Below are 19,135 nucleotides of genomic sequence, written 5' to 3' on the forward strand. Positions count from 1 at the left end.
ATCAAATCAAATTATGAGTAACAGCAGCAACACATCTAACACGCCAGTGGAAACCCCATTATATGGAGGTGCCATCACTACTGTCATCCCACAGGGGTTCCTAGACGTCTCCATGTTAAGGGAAGTACCAGATACTCAAGAGGTATACGTTAATAATAGAAGCACAGAAACACAACCATATAATGATGGTCTAGCAAATGATGAATCCATCATCATAGACTTATTGCAAGCTGTCCCTGAATCAAATGATCTTGACGCTTTGAAATTACATATTGAAGATATAGTTTCCTTAAATAATACGACCACTAATAATAATAATAGTAACAATAATAATAACGAGACAGTACAAAAAGATGACACTACTGCTCCTACTCCTGCTCCATACCAGATATTGAACATCCAAACAGATATATCAAATACATACTTGGGAACCAATTGTATATCTTGTATCGTCGTGGAATCCGCTACGAAATGGGGCAAACAAGAAATGAAGGAGACTTTAATCACATGCATTGGGCTAATAAGATTGAAAGAGGTAGAAACCGATGTTATCATTACCATTAATGTACCAACTACTGAAGAAACAACTACAACTACAACTACAACTATAGATCCAAATAAAAATTTACCAACTAACGTTAAGGCAAGTTCTCTATTATTGAAACAAATGTTGTCTCAATTTAAAGTTATAGATAAATCTTTATTCGTATGAACACTGTACATAAGACATATATATATATATGGATATAATACAATACTCTTTGTATTTCTACTCTATTTCTACTTTACTTTACTTTACTTTACTTTACTGTCATTTTTATTGCAAGTTGCCGCTGGTTAGAAAAAAAAAAAATTTAGATCTTTAGAACAAGAACAACTTCAGATTATCTACGTAGCTTTTATATCCATATAGTTAGTACCTTTAGATTAGAATTAAATTTACAGATCTTAACATTAGCAACACAGCAGCTTCTACATTACATATCTTCTCATCTATAAAATACACTTGCCATTTTGACCATGTCAAAAACAAGAAGTACAAGGAATATAGTCCATTTGAAACGATTAATTTGGATAATTATCTCCTTAATAATAGCAATCTTCCTTCTGATAAGGTTCCTAAATAACAACAACGCAAATAACCTTCAAGTAATCCTACAAAACTTACCAAAGGAAATATCACAAAGTATCAATACAGTAAGTTCCAAACAAAAATCAGATCAAGAAATCTTACAAAAATTTGAAAAATTAACAAAACAATTGAAAAAATCACAAGAAGATCAAACAAGACAATTTGAAAGACAACGTAAAATCCTAGAAAAGAAAATCCAAGAATTAAAACCACCATTATCTGACGCAACCATCCGTGAAAAATTAACATATCAATTCCCATATGATCCCATTGAGAAATTCCCAGCTTTCATTTGGCAAACTTGGTCAAACGATATCAAACTGGAACAATTGATGGAAATTAAAGATATTTGGGATTCACAAAATCCAGGATTCGTCCACGAAATCTTAAATGATGATATTTCAGAAGCTTTAATTCATCATTATTATTCCAAGGTTCCAGAAGTCATTAAGGCATATAATTATTTACCTTCAAGAATTTTAAAGATCGATTTCTTTAAATATTTAATACTATTAGCTAGAGGTGGGATTTATGCAGATGTAGATACAAAACCATTACAACCAGTTCCAAATTGGATCCCTGAAGCTGTCGTGCCAAGTAAAATCGGATTGATTATTGGTATAGAACATGATGCCAAAAAACCTGATTGGAGATCTAATTTCGTTAGAAGATTACAATTTGGTACTTGGATTATTCAATCGAAACCGGGTCACCCCATCTTGAGAGAAATGGTGGCCGTTATTACTGAGGAAACTTTGAAAGAAAATGAAGATTCTTTAAATATTAATGTTAGAAATGATTTGGATATTATGAGTTGGACCGGGTCAGGTGTTTGGACGGATGTCATTTTCAAATATTTTAATGATTATATGAAAAGTGGCATTAATGGGAAAGTTACCTGGAAAAAATTTCATAATATGATCTTACCAAGATTAATTAGTGACGTATTAATCTTCCCTGAATTCTCATTTAAAGCTCCATTAGAATTTGATAAAACTGATATGAAAAGAAATTTATATTTAGTTCATCATGAAGGTGCTAAATTTTGGAAAGCTGCTCCAACTGTAGAAAATTGATCCATACTCGTCCTCGTCATCATCATCATCATCATCATCATCATCATCATCATCATATTAATAATCAGACAACTACAAAATTATAGACTAATTAAAGAATTCTCACAATAAGAAAAAAAATATTACTCCATATATTTTTTTAGTTCATTTAATTATTACAATATATCTATATCTATATTTATATTTTTCATAATGTTCATCTAGTCTATAATAAATTCATATGTAATATAGCATCTATCAAGGATTTTATATTTTCTTGTTTGTTTCAATCCGTTTTCGTGGAATTAGGCTTGGTAAATTTTTTACTCGGAGAATATTTAAATTTCCCAAATTTCTTCTCTTTTGTGTGCTCTTCTTTACAATCATCTAAAAATCCAACATTGACTAATTTGGGCCAATTAACATATTGAATACCATTAATTAATAAAAACCTCATACCAACAATTATAATTAACACCGATACTATGAAATAGCAAAGATTTAACGTGGCAAAAAAGTTGTCACCCTTAGGGAAAAAAATCGTGGCAATTAAAATTGTTAGGGCAGCTAAAATTAATGTCGGTATTAATTGTATATGTAATGGTCTCTTATCATGAAATATTGAGACTAAAGATGGATTCAATTTATCATATTGATGTGGTTGGAAATTACCCAAAATTAAATCATAGGAATCTTGTCTTGGTCCATCAGTAAAATTGTTTTGATAATATCTTGATGCTGAATTAATGAAATCATTAAACGCTCCAAGATATGTTCGTTTCCCAGTTCTAGTAAAATCGGTCTTTAAAGCTTTAGTTCCTGAATATGATAAACTTACAGAATTTGCATTATCCGCCCATAAGTTTTGGAAAATCCTTAACAACTTTTTATCTTCTGTCCAATTCATTATTACATTCTCTCCACCTCCTACTACAACACCACAGGCTTCCAATTGTATTTGTAAAACCCATTGACTAATAATGGATTGGACAACATTAGTTCTATCTAAACAATCCATACAATTCGTTCTCACTACACGATGTTGTTCAGTAATGACTTCACCAGTAGCACTACCATTAGATATATCTTTATGGAAATAGAAATCATTACCTTTAGTGAACCCCAGATTTTTCAAATGATCAATCAATATTCCGACTCTATCCCATCTCATTTTACTACATTCATGATGGAAATCAAAATAAATATACTTTAAATGGGAATCATCAAGTAAATTAACTGCCTTTTCGTAAGCTTCCTTAACAGGCAATTCGTGACCATGACAATTTACCAAATTAACTAAATAATTTTCTCCACATATCGATTTTAATTCACTGAAATGTTTCCTTGTGGCATCTAATGAGGAATTCTCTTCTTCATTTAATACAAGACTCGGTTTATATTTCAAATTATTAATTTCAGCCCAATAAACAGGAACAGATCCTCTTATCTGAATGAACGAAAATATAGATTTATCCTCAACAACTAAAACTTGCTCAGTTTCATTAAAATTACTAACATGACCATCTTTATCAACACCACGACGGAAGTATCTAGTACCAGCTCTAAATCTTGATTTCCTCGAAATTAGCCCAATTGTAATTGATGTCTTGTTTTGGAAAACTGTGTTGATTAATTTCACATAGCCATATATGACAGGTTGAATGAAATATTTCCCTATATTATTATTTTTCGTAACCTCGTTCAAAGATCTTAAATCAGAAGTCATATAATGATTCCAAAAGAATCTATCATCAACAGTCTCCCACATAGAACCGCTGCTTTTGTCCGTATATTCATTTCTTTGTAAAGAATTAGTCAAATCATAACCATATGAGAAATAAAGGGATGATTTATTCAACTGTAATTCCAATAAATTCAAAAATTCCATCTCTTCCGCATTTTGTACTTGATCCATTGCAGGTGCAGATTTGATAAGTGAGAATGATTTTATTTTAAGTAATTGATTACCATTCAAATACCCGACAGTCTCCACGGCGGTACCTACGACCACATATTTATTTAATTTCAACTGAATGAAACCGAGAAGAATAGGTACTTCGATTGGTGGAAGTACTTCAGAATTATTTATGTACTTATTGAAATCTTCCAAAGAGATGGTTCTTAAGACATGATCTTGATTCGAAAGCTGTAAGACAATATCATTATTGTTTTTCGGTTTGAACACAAGACCATCTGGAGTTTGTAATATTAATATTGGTCCCGCTGTCATGTTCGTCTTTCTCTTTAATTCGATGCTGCAGTTACCTTCTGTTTGAGCGAGTAGTTCCTTTGAAGACAAGAAAAAGTATTTAATTATTCTGGATCCTATTGAATTGATGATGGTAATATGGTGCTGGTTACTCGAATAATGTACGTATATATTTTGTTTGTTCATGAATACGAGCCTTTATTTCCCAAAGGACCATATTCAATTTCATGTTTACAGAATATCAAGACTCTATACTATTTCCGGGCGGAATTTTAAACATTATATTTATGAACTCACTGTCACATATAGATTATTACAGACTACTACAAAATAAAGAGACAGTGGGCTTTTTTAACTTGCTAGTAAGGGTGACACACCATAAAAGAATACATTATATCTCGTCTATAAATGTTATAAATCTCCAGTTTACCTGTAGGGGAACTCACAATTCTTACGTATTATTTTGTAATATTTTTTTTAAGGCTGAGTGGCCATTTGTAATTTTATCTCGAATAGGTATAGTTGCTTAACAATGGGTTCTATATAGAAATAGGTTAGTTTAAGGAAAGAAAATTAAAACCTTATAATAGCTATATATCTATGGAATACATGTGCTCGTTGTTATATATTACTATTATAGTACGAAAGTATATGCACACATTCGTATATTTATTAATCCTTACGAATATGTAAAGAGAATCCCTTTTCATTGCTTGCTTCCACAATCTCTTTCTTCAATTGTCTGGTCTTTGGATCATAATCCTCGGCTTGCTTTCTAAATGGGATTGGTTTTAACGAATCAAGGGCTTGGAGATGGTCATACAAACGTTCTAAAATAGGACCGAATTCTTCATCAGGTATATAGTTAGCTGAATATGTAATGAATGGTGGTAAAACACTCATCCCAGTGTAAAATAACATTCCACGTTGAATAGGAAATAAAATATCATCAATTGGACCCAGTATACCCGTTGCAGAAAAATGAATCTTTTCACCACCAGCGGTAACCATAAGCATTCCTTTCTTACCAGCAAAGGTACCATTACCGTACCTTTCAGGTAGGGCATATGCTAACCCAGCACTAAAGACTCTTTCCACCCAACCTTTCAAGATAGCAGGAACAGTTCCCCACCATAATGGGAATTGGAAGATGACTAAATCGGCCCATTTCAATTTTTCTTGTTCAGCAACGACATCTGGTGTCAATTTATGATGTTGGAACGCATTTAAGGATTCGCTTACGACCTTTAATCTTGTTCCCTTTTCATGAGTCTCGGGGAAGTCATCTTCTGTGATTTCTGATTTCCAATTCATTCCGTACAAATCTGAGACTTTGACTTCACGGCCTTGGGATTCTAATCTCTTAACAGTAGCATCTAATAGGGATCCATTCAACGATCTACGGTCTGGATGAGCAAAAATGATTAGAACTTTTTTGATAGCGTTAGAAGTTGTCATTTTTTGATTGTTTTTCTTGCGTTGTTGTTGGCTTAAAAAGTGATTATTGATATATGAGCCAATGATTGTAGGAAATAGTATAGGAAAGTCATTTCGAGGGTATAAATCTCGAGACTATCCTTCTATTTATATATTTTCCATTTTGACTCTTTTTCCGTATCCTGATGGATGACTCGAGGAAGATCTTTATGTATTTTGAATATAGCCAAGTGATGCTTTAGCTATATGTTAGCGTTATTACGGGTAAAAATGGCCGAACAAATGACCATAATTATTTTTCAAAATTTGACGGGCAAAATAACTTCAAAATTCGTCAACCCTTTACTTTGGGCTAAAAAAAAACCTCTATAGAATTTTATAGAGTTGGTATGTTTTAAATTTCAGGATAACATGCCTTTCTCACATAACGTCTCTACCCCTAGATGATTATTTTACAATAACTGTGACACAGTATAGATAGATAAAGATAAATGAGAACTAAATCGAATTACCTACAGTAATGTAGAGAATCTGGCACCATTGAATAGTTCCATATAGCTCATTCAAGAGAAATCCATATAAAAGGTGCTTTTGTCCATGGAACATAATGCTTTCATAATATTACCTCCGAGTAACACTGCCGTAACAGGTAAAAAGCTAATAGCATATTCCTTTCCAAAGTTTTTTACTTCAGTACAAAAACAAACAGCTATTTATTTGTGAGTTGAATAAAAAAGGAAGAGGGTTACGGGTGATACACACACTTCAAATATATATATTAATATATATCTTTAAGCTTTTCCTGCTGATGGTCGTAATTTTTCTTTGTGAGTATCAAATCTTTTCGTGGTGTTTTTGGATTACCCTATATTTTTGTAATGACCTAAGAATTTATTATCTTATAATTCCGTGTGGCCCGTTACTTTTCTTATTTAGACCCTATTCTAAGTTTTATTCTAATTTCCGTTGTTGTCGGTTATTGTCGGTTGTTGTCGGTAGCTGTTGTTTGCTGATGTAAGATTTTCCAAAAATTTCTCATATTCTGCTTTGAAAGTTCGGGGCGGTACGGATTGGCGATAATTTCGGACGTTAAGGATAAAATAGAATAACGTTCTTTATTCTTTACTCGGAGAAAATGATCCGGTAGATTTGAGAAATATTATAGTGGCGACAGACCAGGGCAGTAAGGACAGTGCCAACATATCGAAGGGCAGCACTATGGGTAACACAAGCAAAGATGATTTTTAAAGCAATGGCGGAAGTAGATATTTTCTGCAGCGTTCATGAAAAAAATCTATTGAGTATTTCGATGACTAAAATAGCATAGTTTAATTAATGATGCATTAGTAGCCTGCGAAGTTCTTGTGAGAATAACTATTTACACCTTTTTTTTATCGTGGAATAATTATAGAGTATACAAATATATATACATGGAGGGAGTATACATATTGCAATATTTTTATGGAAGAATATTGGTTTGGAAATAATAATGATAGTAGTAGCTGTATTAATAACGTAGGTAGAATTCAAGGAACAAGACTAATAATGAAAACATAATAAACAACACAATGTATTCTACTCATTTATACCTCTTTTCTTGAATAAAACTTCATCTCAACTAAAATATTTTTTTGTTTGCTTGATGTCGTGTCATATTTCTATCTCATTTTTAATGACCACCGGAACCGATAGTAATGGTTGGACCACATCCCAACGTTTTCTTCAAACTACCGTATATACCGAATTGTAATGATGTTAAAGTACCAACCATAACTAGACGAGTAGGTAAACCAGCAAAAGAACCAACAAAACCTAATTGTTTAGCTAATTGAGCCAATAACCCAATGGTAGATTGACCTGGTGCCTTCTTAGTCTTGTTGACCTTAGATAGTAAAGTATCGGCAGGTTGGGAAACAATAGCTGCAGCAAAACCTGCAGTTAGACCAGATAACAAGTTGATACCTGTATTTGCTAAATCAGATAGGCTATCTTTACCACCAACTAATTTGTAATATAATTCAGAGGCACGTTCAAATACTAAAAACTTGGCAATATTATATGGAATTTGTTTGAATAAGATAGGTGTAAACCCATTATAAAATGATCCAATACCTTCTTCCTTCATGATTCTTGAAAATCCACTAACTAACCCGTTAGCGAATTGTGGTTGTGAAACCAATCTAATTCTAGTGGCTTCCAAGGGACATAGGGCAATATCGGCAAAAAATTCAGCAACTGCAGCAGATCCCATATAAACTGAATTCTTATAATTAACTGCATTATCATATCCGATCAAATCAATAGACAATTTCTTAAACACTTCATAACCACCAAATTTGAAAGCACCTTGCACAGAGTAACCTAATAAAGTTGGACCAAATCCTGTCATTAATGCACCAGCACCTTCATCTGCAATGATCTTACGGAACGAACCAATCATACCTTTGTTGTAGACGGCTGGTTCCAATTGAATTCTTGTCTTCACCACATCGACTGGAACTAGAGAACTATGAGTTGAACCACAACCGATGGCACCAGCAATGGCAAACTTGAAATAATCAGATGCTGAGTAGTTAGGAATATTATGTGATGGTGTAATGGATGCCATTGTTAATGTTTATGTTTCGTAATTTTTATATACTTTGCTTATCTTGGCTGGTAAAATCGAAGATATGAAATCTGTTTGAGACAAGATTGTTCCAAATGGGCTGTTCAAACTTCGATACTCGAGTGGTTTGCGTTTATATAAATCAGGAAGTTCAATGTCAAGTTTCGATTTCTCGATTGTTTCTTTGCTGTTTTGCCCATCGGTCCATTTCCTGTTTTTAACAACTTTCCCTTTCCCGTTTTGATTGGTCCGTGTCTATGTCATCTACCGCCTTGCCCTCTCTGTCTCGAAATCTTAAGATAATAATAAAGAACTGACTGTAAAGGTGATGCCATTAGTGATGACAGAAAATATATCAACATGTGTACGTCGTCAGTTGAGTTTTATTAAGAACTGGACCTACTTTGATACATGCATATCTCGTCTTTTTTTCATATATAGTATATTGATAGCAGTTATGCATGTATTAATATATATTTATATACAAGTAAATAGTCTATCGACTTTTTTTGTTCTTCAACTGCCAACAGAAGCTTCCTTTTTCAAACGAGACTTCAATCCTTTTTCTCCTGCCTTCGCTAATATTCCTAATAGTAAATTAACAGATCTTAAAGAGTTATCATTCCCTGGGATCGGATACGTCACCAAGGAAGGTTCCGAATCTGTATCAATAATCGCTATTGTAGGAACTCTTGATTTCATAGCCTCATACAAAGCGTTTCTATTCTCAGTTGGATTCAAAACAACTAATAAATCAGGTTTACTAATAATATTAGTTTCCTCAGCAGTCAACTCTCTTAAAGTAGGCATATCATCCCCATTAATCTCATGTTTCTCTAAATTCCTTGAAATTTCAGTAGAATTAGTCAACGTACCTGGAATCCATCTCGTAGATACATAATACCCATGTGTCCTCTTTGCAGCTTCCTCTAATCCACGCTTATGACCTTCACCAGTACCTAAATATAGAATCAACCCACCTCGTTGTGCAATACCTTCGATCACATGACAAGCTCTTTTCAAATAAGATAACGTCTTATTTAAATCGATGATATGGACACCACGATATTCTCCATAAATGAATGGTTGAGTACTGGGTCTCCATAAGGTGGTAGAATGACCTAAATGAACACCCGCAGCCATTAATTTGTTGATAGTGATCTTGTCGATGGAATTTGGAGAAGATACATCTTTATGAGGTTTATAGATATTGGTGACGTCTGCTCCCATTCTACCCATATGCGATGCGTGTTTCAATTGACGTAGGTATAATTCTTGCTTTGTGAATGGTTTGTCGTTGGCTGATGGAATTAAGAATGGAAATTTAGTAGTATTGTCGTAGTTTTTGAGAAGTTGAAGAAGAAGGGGACGATCCTGCATCAAGTTGAGACGGCGATATGTTGGTTGGTTGGAATTGAGAATATGTCTTTAAGAAATCAGTCAGTTCTTCATCCAATTGTTTTCCTTTGGTGTTAGGTTAGATGTTGATTCAGATAATGTGTTAAAAGTTTCAACAGGGATCTTAGAGAAAGCTTTGAATCTTTCTATTAGGGAGTCATTCAATTCCTTTTGCTGAAGTAAAAAAAATGTGTCATCATTTCCAATATCTTCTATTGGTGCATGTTCGATGTCGTCCTCATCGACAGGTGTATTTCGTTCATTAGGGGTATTTGACGAAACAGTCCCTGTATTGTTTTCTTGAATCGTAGAATAATAGTACTTCGTAGACTGAGCCAGCAGCCGTTGACGGGAAAGTACAGATAATCTAGATATAGATAGCATGCTTGAAGTGATGGAAACTAACAACTACGTACTCTTATTTTTCTGTTTATCACAGAACCTTGTCTTGTTAATGAAGTATTTATGTATGGTCTTTAACTCTATCTAAGAACGTTTGCCGAAAATACCATTAAATTTTGCTTCAAGCGCTGTTTGAAGAGATTATTACCATTGAAGAAGAGAGACTCCAGAAGGGAAAAGTACCCAGAAGGAAAGAACCATTAATAGTAAAAGAATAAATGGATGCAATCAAATATTCAAGATATCATTAGTTCTATTCTATCTGAAGAGGTGGAAAAAGACAAACGTCCGAATCAAACATTGATTTTCACATTAGGTAATGATGCTCGTTCCATAATCGAGAATGAATTAACGACGACATCATCAACATCATCCATTAGGGCAATATTACGAAGTCGAAATAATGTAAATATATTATTTTTGAATAAATTACAATATTTTTATATGTATTTGATCAAATGCGAGGCAGAGCGTATGATTTATAATAGATTTATCATATACGGATTGGATTCATTGATATGTGAATTGAATGATACTAACTCGGTTCTTTACGATACAGCGGAGGATACAGCGAATTCGCATATTAATGTGCAACAATTACGAATTGTTAATTTGATATATAGTACTGTATTTCGAATCAAAAGGAAATATGAATTAAAAAATATTACATTTGTATACGGTAATTATTCGGCCTTATTGACAAGGGATTTACAACGATTAGAACGATATTGGCGAGATATAATTTCTTAAAATATGAGAATGAATTGAAACAGATTATATTATGTATTATTTTACATGAAAGATGTATACATAAAATAAATAGACTTTATTTTATTTTTAATGTACAAACGAAAATGATCCTCCTTTTTATTTTCAAATTTTTATTCTTCTATAGTCAGTTAAATTTATTCTTGGTCGATATTGATATTTACATTTTCCACTGTACTCGTTTCATTATCGAAATAAGCAGCCAATTTAACCTTAAATTCAGATTCAGCTATACCAAATTGTTTCAAGATTAAAGCTTGACGAACATCTAATTTATCGCCTTTTTCACAAACTGAATAAGGAGTATCGATAGTAATCTTACCTGCCTTAATCTTTGTTGGAATTTCATATTTATTTCTTAAAGTTGGTTCCAAAGAATGAACCATTGGGATATCATCTTCAATTGGTATTTGACCACCACGAGAATAAATTATACCTTCTGGAATGACAAAAGTCAATGGAGCTCTTGAATTTGGTCTTGAATAATCTAATTTAACGTATGCTTCGAAATAACTTTTCACAGTATCAACCTCTTCATTGGTGAATAAAAGACCAGTCATACCGGTACAAAGTTTGGCTAATTTACTCAAATTTTCCTTATATTCTTCTTCTCTTTTTTCACCTAGGGCCTTAGCTAAAACTTTCTTCTTACCCATGATTAATTTAGAACCGGCCCATGCTGTTCTGATTTCTTGTAAGACAGGAGTTCTCACATTATCTAGATATAATACCCACACATATCTGTATGTATCAAGGGCTTCTCTAATTTCATCAAAGATTCTTTCTTTATTTTCTCTACCTTTTTTATCAGTTTGAGCTAATGTCACCAACTTGGAACGCTTTGATCTAGGCATTGTCTTGTTATTATTTTTATTATGTTGTTGTTAAGATTTTGAAGGAGAAATAAAAACTATCTTATGAGAATTGTACTAACAAAATATAGGTATAATGAGATGTATTAATTATATTATAGAAAAGTCACTAATTAACTTCCTAAAGATATATTTGCCTACTGTGTAACTTTTTGCGATGAGCTCTCACAATCTCTCTCTCTCTTAACTTTTTTTCCAAAAATTTCAAATTTCAAACTAAAAAAATTTTCGTAGGAAAAATTTTCTGACACGAACAAAGAGGGTAACCCTATTTGTGTTAGTTATTTATGAACAAGAATTTATTTATGCCATAATGTACGCACGTACTTTATCAGCTTCAATATCATGTCGTGTGCAAAAGAGCTGTGATAGGGTTATAAGAATGTCAGATAATTATTCCAAATTCTAAGAATACATTGTATATCTTGTGTATTTCTAAGGCTTTGTTCTTTTATCTTGCCAAACCTTGTAATGTGCAGCAATGGCACATTTCCAGTGTGTCGTCTGATAAGTCCTCTTGCATGAGGTATATAATATGGCATCTGGCGGTTGAATATATATGATATTACATACTACAAATCCATTTTTAATCATATTCTGAATAATATTGTTTGACACTCGAAGGAAGCAAACATCATATATTATCAAAAGTAATAGATTGTATCTTATCCAAATCCAAATTTGGACTGACAAGCGTCAGAAGCTTGTTTCGGAATTTCTATACGGGGTATTCGCCGGAGGGGCGCCCATGTAATTCCCCAAAACGGACAGACGGACATGGTCGGTTGGGTTACGTAAAATAAAAATGATCTGCGTTTCCCTTTTTGGCCTTCACTCAGTCCACTCATTGTGTCTTCAAAGTGTCGAAAAGTGTCCACCGCTGGTTACATATATACCGTATAGAGACTATTCTACATATTCCTCATGACCCTGTCAGTACACCTTGACCTTATATTTCGTTCATACAATACTACCAGCATATTAATGGAAAATTTTTCAAATACTCCATATACCTGTTTGTTGGTCTTCAATCAACACCTATAGGAGCATTTATTAACAAAGCACATACTATTCTAAGTAGTAGAGACTAACATATAGATATCAAAAGAAGCATCGAACCGATAGCACGACATTGGCTAATCCGTATAATATTCCTTCATTCATTCATTTATTAGAAAGATGGACAATGCCACAATAGCAAGCACGGTTAATGGAAGCCAAGACGATTTTGCCATTGCTTTGAAAAAATTTGACCAATTGGATACAGAGGTAGATATATCGTTACCTAGAGGATTAACGCCCTTTACTATTGATAATGGTATTTCTGCTATTGCTTCCAATGGCAATGATAATGAAGATATCTATCAAGAAGAAGAAAAACAACAACATTTACAAAGTAAGCAAAATTCTCCATTTTATAAATCAATGGATCCAGCAAAAGCTCGAAATAACATTGAAGTGGATTTATCGTTAATGCCAAATAACTCTTCTGCCACTCAAACGTCGTCAACCTTCTCAATATTTGTGAATAGTGATATTCAAGATAAGAAGACCTCGTTGGTTCAAGACTCCAATTATATAGAGCAAATTCTCGATAATAATCAATCAATTGTACTACTAGATGAAGAGATAGCTGGAAACCCAAAAGATGATGAGATTGAATTATTCAAAGAACTCAATGATAAGGAAATAGGAGCTAATTCGATGAATAATTTTGTTAAGAAAAAGGCCCATATGGCAAAACCTGCACATTTCTCAAAGAAACGTAGTAAAAGTGCCCCTACAATGGTGGCCACACCAAAATTTAGCAATAACCATAACATTCCTTCTACTCCAAAATCTTCAAGAAGGCTAAAACAACTACCTAAAACTCCGACAACAGCAGATAAATTACTAAATGCTTCAAGATCAGAAAAAACAGTCACAGCAAATCATCATAAACTAGAGAAAAGGCTTAAACATTCTTCATTAACAACAAATCCAGCCAAGAATGGTACGAATAATAGTAACACACACAATACTATAAGCAAACTGTTATCCCCATCTAGAATACGTTCGCGTAATTCGCCAAAAAGGAAAAGTAACGGCAGTGCCATTAGTAGTGGAAGTAGCATCTGTGATAGCGATACGAAATATGGTGTAAAAGGCAATAATAATAAAGTCAAAGATCTACTTTCATCATTTGTTCATAATATAAAGGGTACCTCACCATCAAGACAAATTTCAACACCATATGATGCCAAACATATAACCCATGTAAGAGTAGATCATAAAACGGGGAAACTAAAACACTTACCTATAGAGTGGGAAAGAACATTAATATCAAATGGTATATCTAAGGAAGAACAAGAAAAAAATATGCAAACTGTTATGGATATAGTCCAATTTTATCAAGATGTCACTGATGAAACTGAAGAAGAGAAAGCACTTGAACTTTTTGAAGTTACAAAACTTGATTCTGCTTCAACTTCCAGTCCAAATACTAATGAGACACCTGTATCATCACAGTCATTGTCCACTATTTCAATAGAGAAGAAACAAGAATTACTATTGACCCCACAGACAAATCAGGGAATTCAATCCCCTGAAAAGAAAGGAAATGTTCCTGCATCACCATTACCACCTCTTCCAACCAATATGGGAAATGAAACAGTTAAAATTAATCAGATTGAGTATGAGATCATCGATGAAGTTACGGATGAAAAGGATATGACCAGAACAGAAGCTACAACAATTGATGAGGGACACAAAGTAGAAACACCAGTTCTTGATTCGCAAGTGAACTTAGAGGAAGAAGAACCAACCGTATTAATTTGTACCGATGAAAACCTTCCAGAAGCACACTCAGTAGAACCACCAGCTATACCTAGAAGACCCACAAAGTATTCACATTCTAATATACCAAATTCCAAACAAGAAACTTTAATGAAAGAGGGGGATGGAAAGATGGGAGATAAAGAATTTGAAACTATATTAAGAAACATTTGTAATAATAGCGATGATCCAAGGAAAAAATATGCAAATCTAGTTAAGATTGGTCGAGGTGGTTCAGCATTAGTCTATACAGCATATGAAGTTGGGACAAATTTATCAGTTGCTATTAAACAAATAAACCTAGAAAAACAACCAAGAAAACAATTGATATTGAATGAAATCATTGTTATGAAAAAAAGCCAGCATCCAAATATAGTTAATTTTATTGATTCTTATTTAGTTGATGGTAAATTATGGGTTATCATGGAATATATGGAAGCCGGATCACTGACAGATGTTGTGACAAGGTGTATACTGAGAGAGGGTCAAATAGGTGCTGTATGTCGAGAAGTATTAAAGGGGTTGGTGTTTTTACATTCTAAAGGTGTGATCCATAGAGATATCAAATCTGATAATGTATTGCTATCAATGGATGGTGACATTAAGTTGACAGATTTTGGATTCTGTGCACAATTAAACGATATCCATCTGAAAAGAAATACAATGGTGGGAACACCTTATTGGATGGCACCTGAGATTGTGGAGAAAAAACATTATTGTCCAAAAGTTGATATATGGTCACTTGGGGTGATGATCATTGAAATGATCGAGGGTGAACCACCATATTTGAATGAACCTCCTTTAAGAGCATTATATTTAATAGCAACGAATGGTACCCCTAAATTAAAGGACCCTGAAAAATTGAGTGAAACACTTTCAGAATTTATAAACTGTTGTCTTTTTGTTGATCCTGAATTACGCAAAACGGCAGCCGAGTTGTTAAATCACAGGTTCATAACCGAAATTGCAGGTCCTAATAAATCATTATCACACTTAGTGAAACTCGCCTATTTGCAAAAACTAGAAGAAAAGAACGGTGCACAAGATCAGTAGTACTATTCAAGAGACATATTATCTCTATGGTATTTTATTTAAGGTTATTCGAAATACTTTCTTTTTTAATTGTTATTATTCTTTATTCTTATATTTATTTTCAAACTCTTTTAGAAACTATAACATTCTTACATTCTATATTAAAAATACATAAAAGTAGCTATTTTTATGTTGTTAGCTACCTGCTTGTTTTATGGAATGCAATCAGAGAGAACAGAAGTCTCACTCTCACTCACTGATCGGACACATTATGTATGGCATTTTACTATATAAGTCTCCACAAATTCAAAAACAAAAACTCTTTGTCCTTTTTTTCACTCTAGACTGAGAAAATTTTTGCCAATTAAAAATGAGATAATAATCAAAAGCTTAGAGGCATTAATCGAAAAAAAATTTCCTGGATGGTGGAATAAAGAGTGACTCCTTTGTCAATCGTCCCATTGGACTCTCCTGAATACATTGTGTAGACAACAAGCTTAGTATACATTCGTCTCTACTTGGTATGCAATAAAAAGAGATCCATCTAAAATATTTACCTAGGTACGTATGTGCACAATTTTTACAACAAAGACAGCGGTATAAAACAATGCTCATGTTTTGCGCAACCACTCCTTGAAGATTTTGCTCATTTATAAGTGTACTACATAAACAGTTTACTCTAAAGTACGGATGTCAAAGTTTGTCTTCTATTTTTAATTAAGTAAATATATTATCAGATTTTGCTAAATAGGTAATGGTTATCTGTGGTGCCAGGTTTTCTCACTACAAAAAGATCAGGCGATCCGTTTACCTATGAAGTTAATAGTTTTTGTGACATGAATTAAAATCTTCAATAATGTCAATCCAGAAGCCCCGTAAAGGATACCATCTTCGGCCATTGCTTTATAAATCATCTTTAGAGGCGTCACTGTAATGATGCCAATTTTACGTTGGCACTGCTCCGGTCCGTCACCTACGTACAATATTGTCCAAATCCATCGGATCATTTTCTCCGAGTGGACGATATTGAACGTTACACTATTTTATCCCTAGCGTTGAAACAAACGCTAATTTATAAAAACTCCGTGCCGCCCCGAATTTTTATAGTATAATATTAGAAATATTGAAAGTATTACATCAGCAGAGATTAACAATGCACAACTAAAACCTCAGCTAACCTATGTTCAACTGCCTCGAGGTATCCACCATGGTACACTAAGAAAGTCAAAATGAAAGGTATATAATTGGTAGGTTGGTCTCGAGAAAAAATTATATTTCCAAATGAATTCTCTATAACAATTTCTACTGTTCTTACATCTAGCAAGATATCAATCATCACATATCAAGCAAACAACCATCTAAGAAAAGTAACAACGTAAACAATCAAAAATGACAACATCTAACGCTATCAAAAAAGTTCTAATCATTTTTGCTCATCCAGACCGTAGATCGTTGAATGGATCCCTATTAGATGCTACTGTTAAGAGATTAGAATCCCAAGGCCGTGAAGTCAAAGTCTCAGATTTGTACGGAATGAATTGGAAATCAGAAATCACAGAAGATGACTTCCCCGAGACTCATGAAAAGGGAACAAGATTAAAGGTCGTAAGCGAATCCTTAAATGCGTTCCAACATCATAAATTGACACCAGATGTCGTTGCTGAACAAGAAAAATTGAAATGGGCCGATTTAGTCATCTTCCAATTCCCATTGTGGTGGTTTAGCCTTCCTGCTATCTTGAAAGGTTGGGTGGAACGAGTCTTTAGTGCTGGGTTGGCATATTGCCTTCCTGAAAGATATGGTAATGGTGCCTTTGCTGGTAAGAAAGCAATGGTCATGGTTTCCACTGGTGGGTCTGACACACATTATTCTGCCACTGGTGTAAACGGTCCAATTGATGATATTTTATTCCCTATTCAACACGGGATGATGTTTTACACCGGGATGAGCGTCTTACCGCCATTCGTTACCTATGCAGCTGACTTTTTAGCTGATGATAAGCTCGATTCTGTTTTAGAACATTTGGACAACCACTTCAAAGACCTTGATTCGTTAAAACCAATCGCATATAGAAAACAAGCTGAGGATTATGATCCAAAAACAAAGCAATTGAAGAAAGAGCTTGTAGGTGCAAGTAATGAAAAGGGATTCTCTTTACATATTCGTAAAGACTAACAAATAAACGAATATGTACATATACTTTCGTACTATAATAGTTATGTAAAAAAGAGACTACAACTATTTTAAAAATATAAATAATGTATGGCTTTGGTTCTTTATATCTTTTCTATAATTCAAACGATTTTTATAGAACCCAGTATTTAACTAGTTACACCTATTGGAAGTATAATATATCCTCCGATGTTTCGTCACTCTTACTCGCAGCTTAAGAAAGCCCACTGTCTCTTCATTTTGTAGTAGTCGGTAATAATGTATATAGGTCAGCGATCCTGTAACTAATATTTTTAAATTTCATTCGGAAATCGCATAGACATTCTGTAAACATGAAATTAAATTTGGTTTTTTAGGGTGCAAACGCTACGTAGTCATATACAAGCAAGATATGTTTTCAGTAATTCTATTTTTCCAAGTAATATGGGAATATTTATCAGAAAAAGTGACATAATTGGTTATAGTATATTTCAAATGGGTAAAAGATAACTCATCAACCATTATCTTGAGAACGTCACTGAGGGATGGCCTCGGAGAAAGAGAAAAAGAAATACATTATCCTTTGAAAAGTAGTTTATAAATTCTTTGTTATAGCGCTTGTTGAAATTATAGTATATGCTATGAGATAATAAGGAGGAAGATAAATAATGAACTTGGGCTGGATGAGATACAAATGGCCTCAGTTGGTCTCTATTATTTCTATTTGGGTTTCTTTTTCCATTCTCTTTATGCTAACTCAAAATTCAATACAAATTGTGGCTCAGCCGCCCTCCGTAGAGTTGTTTGTAACATGATATATAAACAAGAATAAAGAACAGTTGATAGCCATCATAAAATAATAGGATGATAATCTGTCGCTCTTTATATTTTCCTGACAATATTTGTATCTTCTTAGGGAGCAAAGAACTCTCTAAATTTCATGTATACTAGCATCAAGTTTATCTTGCTAATGGGGAGGAACACACAGGACTTTATCTAAAACTTAATAAAGCAAAAGTAACAATAGTACGTCCATCACGGTATGGAAACTAGTCTTTCTAACCTTTTTTATATTCTTTATATAGAGTTTCGAAACTACATTGATCAAAAGCAACCTCTCTTGGAATATCATGTTGATATTTATGTCCTATCAAGAGGTTCCACTCACATCAAAAAAACCAACTCGTCTCTTTTTTTCAGCCGCTTTTCTATCATTCAAATAAAGATAAGAATTTGGAAACCGCAAGTCATTGCTAA

At 33.5% G+C, this 19,135-nt stretch overlaps 10 protein-coding genes across 10 annotated transcripts; 5 read left to right on the forward strand and 5 right to left on the reverse strand.

The window, feature by feature from the left end:
- Window positions 1-13: 13 nt before the first annotated feature.
- MOG1 (Ran GTPase-binding protein MOG1) lies at window positions 14-712 on the forward strand (the record flags this gene model as incomplete). The annotated part of the gene is made up of 1 exon (XM_003667731.1): window positions 14-712. The coding sequence occupies one exon, from the start codon at window positions 14-16 to the stop codon at window positions 710-712; it is 699 nt and encodes a 232-aa protein (XP_003667779.1).
- Window positions 713-1,020: 308 nt separating this feature from the next.
- NDAI0A03800 (uncharacterized protein) lies at window positions 1,021-2,208 on the forward strand (the record flags this gene model as incomplete). The annotated part of the gene is made up of 1 exon (XM_003667732.1): window positions 1,021-2,208. The coding sequence occupies one exon, from the start codon at window positions 1,021-1,023 to the stop codon at window positions 2,206-2,208; it is 1,188 nt and encodes a 395-aa protein (XP_003667780.1).
- Window positions 2,209-2,473: 265 nt separating this feature from the next.
- On the reverse strand, window positions 2,474-4,582 carry NDAI0A03810 (uncharacterized protein; the record flags this gene model as incomplete). Its single annotated transcript, XM_003667733.1, has 1 exon — window positions 2,474-4,582. One exon carries the CDS (start codon window positions 4,580-4,582, stop codon window positions 2,474-2,476), a length of 2,109 nt encoding a protein of 702 aa, XP_003667781.1.
- A 486-nt stretch (window positions 4,583-5,068) lies between these two features.
- NDAI0A03820 (NAD(P)H-dependent oxidoreductase) lies at window positions 5,069-5,854 on the reverse strand (the record flags this gene model as incomplete). Its single annotated transcript, XM_003667734.1, has 1 exon — window positions 5,069-5,854. One exon carries the CDS (start codon window positions 5,852-5,854, stop codon window positions 5,069-5,071), a length of 786 nt encoding a protein of 261 aa, XP_003667782.1.
- Window positions 5,855-7,502: 1,648 nt separating this feature from the next.
- MIR1 (Mir1p) lies at window positions 7,503-8,441 on the reverse strand (the record flags this gene model as incomplete). Its single annotated transcript, XM_003667735.1, has 1 exon — window positions 7,503-8,441. The coding sequence occupies one exon, from the start codon at window positions 8,439-8,441 to the stop codon at window positions 7,503-7,505; it is 939 nt and encodes a 312-aa protein (XP_003667783.1).
- A 516-nt stretch (window positions 8,442-8,957) lies between these two features.
- MRP4 (mitochondrial 37S ribosomal protein uS2m) lies at window positions 8,958-9,821 on the reverse strand (the record flags this gene model as incomplete). The annotated part of the gene is made up of 1 exon (XM_003667736.1): window positions 8,958-9,821. The coding sequence occupies one exon, from the start codon at window positions 9,819-9,821 to the stop codon at window positions 8,958-8,960; it is 864 nt and encodes a 287-aa protein (XP_003667784.1).
- Window positions 9,822-10,463: 642 nt separating this feature from the next.
- Window positions 10,464-10,991, forward strand: SHU1 (Shu1p; the record flags this gene model as incomplete). Its single annotated transcript, XM_003667737.1, has 1 exon — window positions 10,464-10,991. The coding sequence occupies one exon, from the start codon at window positions 10,464-10,466 to the stop codon at window positions 10,989-10,991; it is 528 nt and encodes a 175-aa protein (XP_003667785.1).
- Window positions 10,992-11,146: 155 nt separating this feature from the next.
- Window positions 11,147-11,863, reverse strand: MRT4 (ribosome assembly factor MRT4; the record flags this gene model as incomplete). The annotated part of the gene is made up of 1 exon (XM_003667738.1): window positions 11,147-11,863. The coding sequence occupies one exon, from the start codon at window positions 11,861-11,863 to the stop codon at window positions 11,147-11,149; it is 717 nt and encodes a 238-aa protein (XP_003667786.1).
- Window positions 11,864-13,060: 1,197 nt separating this feature from the next.
- NDAI0A03870 (STE20 family serine/threonine-protein kinase) lies at window positions 13,061-15,748 on the forward strand (the record flags this gene model as incomplete). The annotated part of the gene is made up of 1 exon (XM_003667739.1): window positions 13,061-15,748. One exon carries the CDS (start codon window positions 13,061-13,063, stop codon window positions 15,746-15,748), a length of 2,688 nt encoding a protein of 895 aa, XP_003667787.1.
- Window positions 15,749-17,116: 1,368 nt separating this feature from the next.
- On the forward strand, window positions 17,117-17,902 carry NDAI0A03880 (NAD(P)H-dependent oxidoreductase; the record flags this gene model as incomplete). The annotated part of the gene is made up of 1 exon (XM_003667740.1): window positions 17,117-17,902. One exon carries the CDS (start codon window positions 17,117-17,119, stop codon window positions 17,900-17,902), a length of 786 nt encoding a protein of 261 aa, XP_003667788.1.
- Between the last annotated feature and the right edge of the window lie 1,233 nt (window positions 17,903-19,135).

This window comes from Naumovozyma dairenensis, chromosome 1 (assembly GCF_000227115.2).
Source record: "Naumovozyma dairenensis CBS 421 chromosome 1, complete genome".
NCBI lineage: Eukaryota > Fungi > Ascomycota > Saccharomycetes > Saccharomycetales > Saccharomycetaceae > Naumovozyma > Naumovozyma dairenensis.